General features: G+C 43.3%; 1 protein-coding gene across 1 annotated transcript in view; it reads right to left on the minus strand.

Moving 5' to 3' along the window:
• Positions 1–11921, minus strand: part of col6a3 (collagen, type VI, alpha 3) — a 69713-nt gene extending 57792 nt beyond the window's left edge. The window contains exons 1-4 of the mRNA XM_061088711.1: positions 11735–11921; positions 5319–5427; positions 1162–1761; positions 58–687 (exon numbers count right to left, since the gene is read on the minus strand). Of these exons, the coding sequence (XP_060944694.1) occupies positions 58–687; positions 1162–1761; positions 5319–5403 (1315 nt within the window). The 5' untranslated portion in view covers positions 5404–5427; positions 11735–11921. The remainder of the gene's footprint in view (positions 1–57; positions 688–1161; positions 1762–5318; positions 5428–11734) is intronic.
• Between the last annotated feature and the right edge of the window lie 1285 nt (positions 11922–13206).

Below are 13206 nucleotides of genomic sequence, written 5' to 3' on the forward strand. Positions count from 1 at the left end.
GTATTACAGCTGGATATTCTGACATCACATTCATGTCATTTATCGAAAGAGACTCACCAGGTTCTTCTGTTTCCTCTAAATATGTGATATCTGTATCGCCAACCACTGTTATCAACTTTGGCATGATGACTTCTGCCATAGCGGGTAAAGAAGAGAAGCTCCTCTCATGATAAGCCAAATCTGGAACAAAGGCCACTGATCTCAGGAGGGTTTCATCTGCTTGCCCAGAACTGACCGTGAAGGTCAAAACTCTCTCCACAGCGGCCTTATCAGCTACGGACTTGACCTCATCCTGGGATGGACCACCTGTGATCAGAACCAACACCTGCTGGACTCCTTGCCTCTTGCGTGACCCGGCTGAGGCCGAAAACATTTTGGCGAGGGCATGGTTCATGGCAGCTCCTGTATTCAAAACTGAGCCTCCAATCAGACTAAGTTGAGAGATTTTATTCACAACATCTGCTCTGTTGTTGTAGCTGTTCAAATAGAATTCAATTCTTGGATCTGCAGCAAACTGCACGAGGCCAATCCGGACCCTTTCAGGGCGTACATCTAACTGGTTGACCACATTGATCATGAAGTCTCTCACATAGGGCCAGTTAGTATTGCCGATGTAGTTTGAGCCATCCACAAGGAATACAATGTCTCTGATCACTCTTTGAGTCTGCACTGTAGTTATCTCCACCACTGAGGAAAAAAGCACAAGAAACAAAGACTCACTCATTTGTAATACGATGTCCCATGTTTAACACCAACTGAGTGTAAATGGCGCGGTGTTGCTAACATCTAAAGAGGATGTAACCATTTGGTAATTTTTTTGGAATCCGTCTCAACTTTTGCTGCAACATCATCCTATAGTGTTTTGTGGTGGACATTTATACTTGCATCATTATCATCAGCAAATGTCTACCACTCTGTCATTGCATTGCAAGACATCACCATTTTGTAAAATTCAAAATTGCAAAGCCAATCCTCTAATTGTTTCATGGTGCATTTGTTACCAAATTGTTGTTTTGATAACTAATCTGCCCAAAATCTCCCCTATCTGTTCAGTTGGGTTGACAATCAACAATTTCTCACATCACAACCAATTTCATATGCTATTAAAATCCTGCATTTGTTTTTCCTTGAAATTTAAGAGATATGATTGGAATACAACACCTGGCTCTGTGGGTACTTCAGTCACAACCACCCCAGCTAGAGTGGAGAGTGCACCAATGATTGGATCTGGGATGGGTGGGCGGAGCAGTCCACGGAAGTCCCTCAGCATGAACACGATGCTGTCAGTGAAGGCGATCTGCCTCAGCTCCTGCTCGTCAGCAGCCTTGGATCCTACGGCCAGGGTCAGGACACCCATTCGTTGCAATTCCCTGGCAGATGCTTCCACACTGTCACTGGACTTTTTACTGGTCAACAGCAGTAAAAGTTGCGGTATCCCCTGTTGATAACGACTGCCCTTCTCAGGAACTATCATTCGGGTTCGCACAAACTCCAAAGCTGCTCCAATATTGATACTCTGTCCAGGTCTTGGTTTGATGGAGGGCAAGGCAGCACTCAAGGCTTCTTTGGATCCATGGGTGTTGAGATCCATCTCGAGGCGAGGGTTATTGCTGAACGTGGCTATGCCCACTTGAACTTCATCGGGACCAATTGGCATGCGGTTGACAAACTGCCTGATGAATTCGCGCACAGAGTTGATTAGCGTTGCACCCATGGTACTGTCGATAAGGAAAATTATGTCTCGTTTTCCAACAGCCAAGACTGAAAAGAAAGGAAGAATTCAACATGAATGAGAATAAAAGCAACGTTTTAGACAATAAATGTTAATAAAGCTGTGAATATTGAGTTAACATATGCTACCAAGGATTTTCTGTCATTAGATCTATATTTTGTATTTGTATAAACAGTTAAATAGCACTGCTTAAATGTCTTTTAATTTAAATTTTCAAAATATTTCAGCTCAGAACACAAAGAGTTCTTAATTCTTAAACTGTGTTATCACCACCCATCAAAAGCTCTCATCGCAATTGAAAATAAAGCAATTTAATGTTAAGCACATACATATCTTACCTTGTACACTAAATCATATTAATTATGAGTTCATGCACTTGATTAATTCCCGTTTCAAAACCACAGTTCCCCATCAACATTTACAGAGAAGTTACATACCTTCTGTGAATTCAGTATGAACTATAATGGTGCGCTGGACCACCCCGTTAATGTATGGGAGCAGCTGGTCAAACATGTTAGCCACTGCTCTGAAATCAGGGGCCAACAGGACAAAACTTTTGTCTGTAGCTACTACTTCCAGATCTGCAGTGGCGGTGTCACCAATCGTCACGCCGAACGTGATGACGCCAGCCCTCTTAAGGGCCCGGTCACCAGCACCAGTATCGTCTGTGGTTGGCCCAGCACTTATAACCAGCAGCATCTGGGGCACACCCTCATCTGCCCTGCCCCCAGCTGATTCGCCCAATAGGCTCTCGGCCACTTCCTCCAAGGCAGCCCCAAGGTTAGATTCGTCGCCCCCTGAGTAGGCAAGGCCCTTCACGGCTTCCAGGACTGACGATTTGCTCTCATAGCTATTTAGATAGAACTTTATCTCTGGGCTGGAGTTGTATAGGGCCAAGGCCACCCGAACGGTGTCCCTGCCCACATCAAGGCGCTCAATGATTCTCAAAACCAAATCACGCACAAAGGGGAAGTTCGCCGCTCCAACGTTCTGTGATCCATCAATTAAGATTACTAGGTCGGCTGATTCTTGTGCTTTAAGGAGAGAAAGAGAGAACACAACAAAATGGAACTTGTGAAAGCGTTAACATGGTGGGACAGAGACAAAGAATTAAATCAGAGAACTCGTGCTAGCATGTCAATGTCAAGTGATGTTCAGAGTGAACAAATAATCACAACAACAGTGGAAAAACACATCATGCTGCATGTAGGCTGAACCAGGGAGACTTCCTGAAGTGATGCTGAGTTGTTTTCTTAGGATTGCTGTAAAATGTAATGTGCAATGTAAGGACATTTCTGGCCAATTGGACAATCTTTTTGGGATGATTTTCAAATAGTGTGGTGTTTTGTATGAACCTCTAAATAACCAATGATGTAAAAGTAATTTTTCAAGGTTATAAGCAGGGTAACAGCTTAGTAACCCAGAGGCAGATTAGCACTCTGGCACATAATGAAACCAATGGAATCAAACCTAAATATTGATTGTTACAGTAATTGTGACAATTGGCCAAAGGAAGTTCCACTGTGACTGAAGGACTTGTCCTTTGTATGAGCTCCACTGAGTTCAGCCATCCCATGCAGACTCTTGTTACGGACCTCAGATAAAACGACCGGTCATGACCCTGTGGTCCATCCTTGGTGCTGACAGTTAACTGTACTGGAGAATGGTAATACTGGACTTTTCTTCTTCACATTCAATACATTGGACATGATTTATAGAAATCTACGTATAAGAGCATTCTCCAAGTACTTCTTCTGTAGCAGTGTCAAAGATGGATCCAGGCAGGTTCATCACTGTTTCAAATACACAATATTGCATATATATTTCACACAAATAGACATTGTGACTGATAAAGACAACATACATATGCAAGACATGTAAGCAGTGGGGCGTGGTTAGCTATTGTTAAAAGATTTTTGATTTTGAGTGAGGTTTTTTAAAAAGTATTAATCTTTGAGATCATCCTTTTCTCAATCTGAGATGTTTGTTTAATCCATTTTATCATTTCATTCTGCTGCTGTGTCTAAATGTGTCCTCTCACCTACAGCTGGAGAAATGTGTGTCTAACAGCGGGAGTAAGATTATTGCTGATACCAACACAACTTTATTAATTATCAGTTTTAACAGCATCTCAGGCCAAATATTCATAATGCTTCAAATGTTTCCTTACACAGCATATATGTCCCTGTATAACAACGTGAATACTCTAAGATGCAGAAGGTGTTTCAATCACATGCAAGTCCTACTGTGATTTGTAAAGTATTAGGGGTATAGTGAATGTGCTAAGACAAACCATGTGATGTTAATTCTGCAGGTGGGTAGTGAAAGGTTATTGTGGTTAAAAAAAAACACACGTAATAATGTGTTAATGATCAATTCCAGACGTGACCACATATGCAGCATCTTCCGCCTGCACATGTTCACATATTAGTATAGTAGTGACACTGGTCCCATTTCATTACCTGTCCCTCCTCCAGCCACAGGGGCCTCATTTGCCACCGGAGCCCCCCATGACTGGGCCACTGCGCCGCAAAGACCCACTACTAAATCTTGGGTTATGTCCCGCAAGGAGAGGAATGAGTCTACACTGAAAACATGAGTGTCATGAGGCCGACTAGCCATCTCCCTGAGCTCCGAGTCCACTGCATCCTGAACTCCAACTGCAAACATCTCCACGCCTGCCAGCCGCAGGACCTGAGCCGGCTCCACCACGTCATCCTGGGATCGCCCGTCTGTTAGCACCACCACCACCTGCGCCACGCCTTCAGCAGCACGGCTGCCCGATGCCGTGGTCAAGTGTGTACGTATCAAGAATTCCAGGCCCAGGCCAGTGCGGGTTCCCCCACCACGATAAGACATATGCTTGATGTGTGACAGGGCACCCTGTGTTGATGGGTAGCTGTTGAGCTGGAACTCAGTCTCAGGCCTGGTATTGTACTGCACAAGGGCAAATTTAAACCTGTCCTCTCCAACCTGGTGCAGCGATTGTATCAGGCTGTATAGAAAATGTCTGACATGCTCATAGTTCTCTTTTCCAATACTCCAAGATGAATCCACTAGAAAGTATACATCTGCTGCCAACCCTTGTGCACAATCTTCAAAAGAGAGTGTGTAGAGGACAGAAGTAAAGACCAGTGAAAAAGATGCTTCGCGTTTGGGACCAAAACATTGTTTTAGTACCAAAACATGAATATAAACTGTCATGGTTTTACATGAAACTCTAACTTTGACAGAATCATTCTGCATTGTTTATCAAAAGCATCCAACTGGACTTGGAACTCTGCTTCTGGGATTTCATTTAAATGTTTCTTTCTCACTGAGATACACTGTTTGAAATCACATTTTAATATAATAGTAATCATTCTATTAACTTCACCACCAATGCTCATTGGAGTGAAGAAGAGAAAAATACATTCCATACTTTGTAAATGTTTTAGTTTAGTTTGCGTAAAATTCAATATTTAAACAGGTGTAGATGCAGATAAAATAATTGACCGACACATTCATATCCTACTGAGCTTTGCTGAAAAGAAAGAGATCCTCTGCAAAAAGATCGCACTGCTGAGATCAACTTGTTTCAACTTACCTTCCTGAGCATCGAGTTTTGGGAGGAATCCTGCGAACAGGACGCCCAGAAGCGCACAGAACGGTAACAACCGGTGCCGCCTCATCTTCAGAGGAGAGAAAGGCAACGCCTGGGAAATGAAAAAAAAAAAAACTGCTTTAAGGTTTTCAACTTATATTCTCATGGAGTGTTGGCTGTTGGAGCAGTATGGTTACGTTTCTCTTTCAGGGATTTTCTTTTTTGAAACAATGCATTCACTAATTTAGCTCGACTACAACATTACATCAGCTTATATATTTAGCCAAGAGTGAAACGTTTAATCTTCCACACAACACATAAGAGAAAGATGAGCAGTGTGAAAACAACTGAGTTGCCTATTAAACCATTTCACTACATCACATGACCACCAGGCAGACAAGAGCTTGTTCCCCTTGTCCAAATTCCAAGATGATGATGAACACGGCAAAAAGGTGACATTTCAAAACCTGACCTCTTAATTGTTTAAATCCTTATTTTAACCCTATTTTAACCCTTTTCGCGCCCACAGCCTGTTTCACCTGAGGACATCAGTGCAGACCCGGGAGTCAGAGCACTGGTACTGATCAGAACCACCTGTTAAAACGACCAGCCTGTGTGCTGTAGTAATTAACTCTGCTTGGCACGGACTGAACTTTCCACCTCTCAAAATAAGTGTTGCCTTGTTGGAGTCCTGTTTGACAGCAGTGGGGGGGCAGGGTTCTATTAATTTCAGATTCTTCAGTAATGTCTCAGGAACTGAAGGGAAGGCGGCCGACCACCGATCTAATCGTGTACAGTCAGGGCGTCAAGTTGAGAAAAGAAAACAAACCTTTTGCGTTGAGCTATTTATCCTCGGAGAAAAATCTTCCAACTCAAATTGAATCAAATAATGTAACCTCAGCTGTGTTTGCCAGCATGGAATTGTTTTTAAAACAAAGTTGTTCATTCATGACTTGCTATCAATAACCGATGCCAAATCATTCTCAAAGGGTATACACACACACACACACACACACACACACACACACACAATCATGATTGTTCCTTAGCCCAGAGAGAAGCGATGGGGTTGTCCTCACCAATTTTCAACTTTCTGTGTCTCAGACTCACACCAGTCCTCACTAAGATCCAGGAGCCACACGTGCACACTCAGCTGAACTGTAACATCTGAGAGCACCTGAGGTGAGACGTGGATCCAGCAGCTCATTAACGCTGCCTGAGCTGGAGAACTCGAGCATTTTAACACACTGACGCAAACCGAAAACTGTAAAACTGCAATGTGAGAAAAAACAAATGCCACCCAACTCCACCAAAAACCTCCAGCTGTGATCTGGCAGACGTGTCATTCTGTAATCAGGGTTTCACCAACACGAATAAACACAGACTTATAAAAGGGATTCTGAGAAGTGAGATGGTTAAACGCAGCCTGTAAACGGTGAAATCTTCCCCATTGGGCTAAATGATGGAAAGTAACGGTTATAAGCTGAGAGTCGGTTCCTCTGGGCTTAGGAGGGAGGGATGGAAAGTGGTGTTGAGTGAGTCTACTTTATTTGAACTGAATGAGCTTTTTCTACAACGTACAATGTCCCGTTCATCTGTTGTCAGGAGCTTCTCTAATGGAACATAGAGTCACAGGGAGTTTGTGTAAAGTGGAGAAGATGTTAACGTCATGTTGTGTCTTTAACTTAATGTTTGTGTCTTTAAACACCATATTTAAAGCTGTGGTTTGGCTCATTTGTTGCTTTTTTACCCAAAATAACACACTCCCATACAACCACTGTCCTATGTTTGGCTGCTGAGCAGTTGGAGGTTTAGGATCTTGCTCAAGGGCACCAACCCACAATGAGCCTCAAACCAGCAACCTTCCAGGCATAAGTCTGCTTCTCTGGGTTTATGTTATCCTAAGTTTATGTTATGTTCCCTGCAATGCCCCAGCGAAAATCATCAGTAATGTCAATTACTGAAGGCTGCACAGGTGTTAATGAACAAGCATCTGTTTATGAATAACAGTACACACATGGCTGAAGTTTGTAATGCAACATTACATGTTTGTACTTTGCTGTGTCCAGTGTTTATGCAAACCACACTCTGCACAGGAGAACAAAACTTGTGTGATCATCAAGATACATAATTTTAGGAATGTTGTAAATACAGTTAAAGTCTGAGGGATATAAACGAACTGAGAATGATGGAGGGCAGCTGCAGAGTTTTGTCGTGGCTGAATATCAGTGTCAACAAATAGATTCTCCAACTGTGAACATGAACTGGTGATGAAGCTCATTACTATTGCACATTTAAATATTCAGTGATAATCCTCAACTCATAAAACACATACTTTTTGGGGAAGCCATTTTAACAAAGTAAGGAAAGTTGAACAGTATATTCTTTGACCAGAATCCACTTTGGGAGTGAGAAGTATATTTTCCTCTGCATTTCCCTGACATGCTGTCACTGGCCATAACGACCCAGCTCCTTTACCTCAAGGACCTGTAAACTCCCCTGGACAGTGGAGCAGATGTTTGTGTTCTCCACTCGTGCTCATGTGACTCCAGGTCACTTAGAAGCCACTTTTCTCCTACGTTAGACCTGGCCGCGCAATGTGTCAACACCACGGTTTCCCTTCGCCGCCACAGAGGAAAACAGAGCAGCACAGTGAACTCCTGTTTTCCCTCCTTCAAGCAGCCAAAACAACGGCAGCCGGGGGAATTACACTAAAGACTGAATTCAGGATGAAAGTGAGGAAACTTCTGCTTTAATGCAAACAAACTGAATATCTAACTCACTCAATTTGACATATTATCATCAAAAGAAAGCAAAGCACAGACTCATGTTGATCTGTGGAACCTTTTGGTCTTAACTAACTGCTGAGGGACATTTCAATCAATATGAGGACAGGGGAGGGGGGGGGGGCACATACAACAGCTTCATGGGGTGGAAGCACTTGGACTGAACCATTTATCTTCCATAAAACCAAAACAATGAGCTAAAAGGGTTAATTAAGTGTGTGTGACCTCTCACATTACACAGTGTCATTTAATCCTGATTAATAAATTAATGAAGTTATCGATAATCAAGTTATTATTGTAGCTTTAATATGAAGGTAATTGATGGTACAATGGGTGACATGCTCACTATTTACTTATCAATGAGCTCATTCTGCCCTCTAGTGTAAATAACCAATATTGATCAGCAACTTTAAATAATAATGTAGTTCTCAGCTCAAACTCTCTGCACCAAACATCTGACATTCATACAAACTTTATTAATAAGTTCCTCATTCAGCAAATTGTATTTTACTCTGTCTTTGTATGTTCCTTCTTTCCCTGGCACAAATTAAAAAAACTTCACAGCTTCAAAATTGCGAAATTGAGACACGGTTTCATTTCTAAATAATTCCATTCCAAGTATAAGTGATGCTTCCAGACCATTTATCATCACTGTCCCCTGGACAAGATCCAAAGGCTTCGGGGGGGAATCGGCATGTGTTTGCTGTTACTTTTTATTCTCTGCTGCTGGTGGATGGCCATTTTCAAAAATAAAAAACAATACAGGGGTTTTAAAAAGCTATAAAACTGTATTCATATAGATCCAACTCAAAGTGCTTTGTCTTTTCACACACAAAACCATACAGATCTTCATCAAGCAGAACTTTTCACCATTCATACCATCGGCGGTTCAGTGTATTGCCCAACGACCTGGTGATGCAGACTGGAGGAGCCGGGGATCGAACTACCTACTGGTTAGTGGATGACCGTCTCTACTCCTGAGCCACAACCGCCCAAACAAACATGAAATCTCCTGGAGCTCCATGTAGGTTCCACACATGTGCAACATCATCATCATCATCAACCTGAGTCAAAGATGAGGAGCCATTTTCATCTTTTAGTTTTTTCCCTTAAGCTCCACACGCTGGTGCCCATGAGCAAACTGGAGCATGTTGGCAGCTGGACCTCACACACTCATTTATAGAAGACCACACACACACATACACACACACACACACACACACACACACACACACACACAAACACACACACACAGCAGCAGCACACGCTTCCATCAGCTTCAGTGGCAGATTGTAATATTACTAACTGCACGTTCACAAAATGCAGGTCAGATCAATCAATCAAGTAAATACTTAAAGCAGATATAATCTATACTTTTGTATATTTGGATGACTACTGAGCCTATCAATGAAAACAGCCGCCTCTAGTGACACGCCCACTGAGAATGAATCAGCAGAACTCTGCAGCCTCCCTCACTTCTGTTCCAGAATCCATCAGCTCATTGATTTTATTGTTTTATTTCTCTAGATTCAGTCTCATTTGTCTGGTCAGCATCGTTCCCACTGAAGAAGCTCCCCCGGGCCTCGTTAAAAAGCCAAATAAAGTTAACGAGGGAGCTGGTGAACATGCTGCAGCAGTTAGTAACCAACGAGCCAGATATCTCCTTCATCAGCTCACCATGGAGTGAATGAATTAATTGTTTTTGTCTGTGCACAATAAATCTCTCTCTACAAACTGTTGACAGAGATGAGTGAGACAAGTGAGACAGTAAAGGCTGCGGCTGTGGAGCTGCTTCAGGCTGTGAGACGGCTCCACACTGCCACTCGCTGGCTTCATGAAGTCACGGCTTCAAACTCTATCTGAGACTTTCACATAGAAATCCTCTGCATGCAGGAATCTATTACCAGACTGTATGGACCCGCGGCCCATGTGTGGCACACGTGAGAGGAAGGTGGATGATGGAGTTAAGAAGAGGGGGGGGGGAGTGGGCAGGCGGTTCCACACAGCTGATGTGTATTAGCCCATCTGACACCCAGCAGATGTGTGCTCAAGAACAATGGCCAATAAGGGAAATGTGGCTGAGTTCAAATGTTCAGCTTGACCCTTGTGCAGTATTAATTATTATAAAAGCAACACATGACGAAACCGCTTGTAGCAAGGAACTCGATATTCATCGTTCACAGCTGAGTGGGATCACTTAGTAAGATGAGGTCATTTCAGAGACTACTAGGGTGAACTTTATTTTCTCAATCGAGACCTTGGAACCTTCCAGAGCTGGCTCCAGAAATTAACTCTCCCACATGTACACGGTGCTCAGACCTCCAACCTGTGCATAGTTCTGCAATCGTCTATGGGTTTTTTCTTCTTTTCTGAAATTAGACCTCTGTTTAAAAAAAAAGTTCAAATCCTAGCAGACATCTGTGCTGCATCAGAGGGAAAAAAGAAAAGAGCTGGAGCGCGTGGACGGGCCATAAAACATACGGATCCTGATTAATGCTGCATCTCCTGAAACCCTGAGAGTCATCGGGTGGATCTCTGCCAGTGAGAGCTCAGATGTTCCGAGAGGAGCTGCATTGTCCTGAAGCTCGTAGTAAATTATGTGTAAATACTTCAGATAAAACCAAATCTGGAGCGCACACCAAGATTCCCTTCTGCTCTTGACCAGGGGCCAAGTTCTTCCCTTCTGTAGCTTAGCAACCGATTTCATGCAAACACAAAACTATGTGGAAGAAGAAGCTCAGGGAGAATTATTAATAATGGGAAATGTTCACTGTAATTTCATTATGTTGAAACTCAGAAGAATAAATCAATTTAATTCGTGCAGCAAATCCCAGATGCGCAGAGTGAAAGATTCCTCTCGCTGCTTGGGCAGTTTTGTAGAAGAGGTGAAAGATTAATGATTTACACCTGGATCATTAAACCCTGCAACCATGTTATGAGTCATCACCCACCACTACCACACACACACCCACAGAACCCCTTCTGGTTCTCCTGGTGCATCTGGCCACTGGTATGGAAAGACTCTCTTCGCACTTTTCCACTGCTGCACTGGTTTCTGAGGGTGTGGTTCTGGCTCCTGCTGCAGTGGAAACATCTACTCGTCCACTTACTCCTCTTTGGAGCTCTCGGGCTGCGGTTGTGGAGACTTTGCAAATTAACTGAATGATCGATTGAGTCGCTGAAAGACTTTGCACGAGAATGAGCTCCTGAACAATGTGAAATAATCGGTTGTTCTCAGGTTCTACTGGTTGCTGCTCGCATCGAACAAGAGGCACACAGCTCTCACACTGATCTGGGGTCAGATCCCAAGCGTGTCAAACACAAGAGTAGAATGGCAAAAACATATTTCAGAGAGAAAAGGAGAGCAGGCACTCCTCTCCACTCACATGCAACACGCAGGCTGAATGACATTTCTGAGGACGCCTCCTTCACCTCCTGCACTCTCACCACTAAAGTACAGGCTTCAGTCACGCTGCTAAACGCATGCTGTCTGATATTTATGAGCTAGAATCCAAAACCTCTGTGCAACGCTGTAGTTATGGCATCCATCATAGGCTCGCATGTTATGACTAGAATCTAGTGTGCAAGAATCTTTCTGCAACTTTCTCCAAAATAGCAAACTTAGAAACTTACCCTGAGCTGAAGTAGTTGTGCTCCACTGTATTTGTTTTTTGAGAAGAAAGAAAAATCACTTATGTAAAATGCCTGCAAGCTGGACTTTGGGTCATTATCCTCCTGGTAAATTCCCCTCGCTGGCTTGTCCAGCACCTCCCGAGGGACGGTGGCTGAGCAGAGCAGTGATAAGGTCCCTGATTACAGAGGAAGGGGTCCTGAGTGAAGGGGGGGGGAAACGGCCGACACAGAAAGAGACAGACACCCTTCCAGTCTCAAACCAGAGGAGCTGTGGTGCTGAGTTCAAGACTGGGATGGGACAAACTTCCAAACTCCTGGAGTGCTGCCACCTCTCTGTTCCTCCTCCCCCTTTCCCTAAAGAAAGGAAAAGAGAGAAAGAGAGGAGGGAGAGGAGAGGAGAGGAGAGGGCGAGCAGGGGACTTAAAGGAGTAAATGGAAAGCAGACACATCGCCCTGTTTGGTCTGGACGTGAGCAGTGGGGAGGATGATGTCACAAACCTGGAGCAGGAATGATTCCTTACCTTCTCCCTCCACCTCCGTCCAGCCGCTGTTCAGGCCTTTAGGTTGTGTTTGGATCTTATGTTGGTTTCAAAAAATCTACCAGAGTTGATCAAAACCACATTATAATTTGATTAATTAGCATTAATTGGCAAGGCAGGTTAATCCTGAAGTTTGTTTGTAAACTACGTCAGTTTACATCCCAGTGTCTCGCCAGCGGACAGATATGACGGGTTGTCCAGGAGCCATCTTGGAAACAAGTGTCACCAAATAAAAAAAGTGAACTCTTAAATCTCCCTCACAGGAATGTGGGAGACAGCGTTCTGGCCGAGGTTTGAAAATGTGAAAGCTGCTGCAGGAGAAAGACAGCGCCACGAACTTTGTTGTTTATTGCAACTGCAAAAAATGAAATGCGTCACAGCAAAATGCGGCCTAGAACTTGAGTTGATTTTTTCTATTACTGTCTCCTCACAGAGACACATTTTGCAGAATAAACAGATTAGATCAGATTAATGTGGATGAAGCAGATGGAATAAAACACACACGTCTTACTTCTCTTAGGTCCCAGCAAATTACACAAACATGTATTCTAAAATGTCAGAGTTCTTTTAAAGACAATAATACGTTTTAAAGCTGTGATAGGTTTTATTTGTGTTACTGAAATCCCACGTGTACTGTCCTCTGTCCTCTAACTCTGTGGAGCATTCACGAAGGAAATAGCAGCAGCATGAAGTATTTTCAGTGGAGAAACATCAGATAAAACCACTGTACACATCCTACCCAGCACCAGGCAGGGTTTCTCTCTGATTAGCTTGCAATCTGTCCCCCACCCCCCCGACCCACAAAGGAGAAGATGATGGATGGTAATGAAAACAGCTGTGAATATCTCAGATTGGTGTTATGATTTATTTGATTTACTGGCAGGGGATTGCTGAGTTTGTATATATATTTTTTAAATTTACATGTAATATACT

The sequence above is a fragment of the Limanda limanda genome, chromosome 16, assembly GCF_963576545.1.
Source record: "Limanda limanda chromosome 16, fLimLim1.1, whole genome shotgun sequence".
Classification (NCBI taxonomy): domain Eukaryota; kingdom Metazoa; phylum Chordata; class Actinopteri; order Pleuronectiformes; family Pleuronectidae; genus Limanda; species Limanda limanda.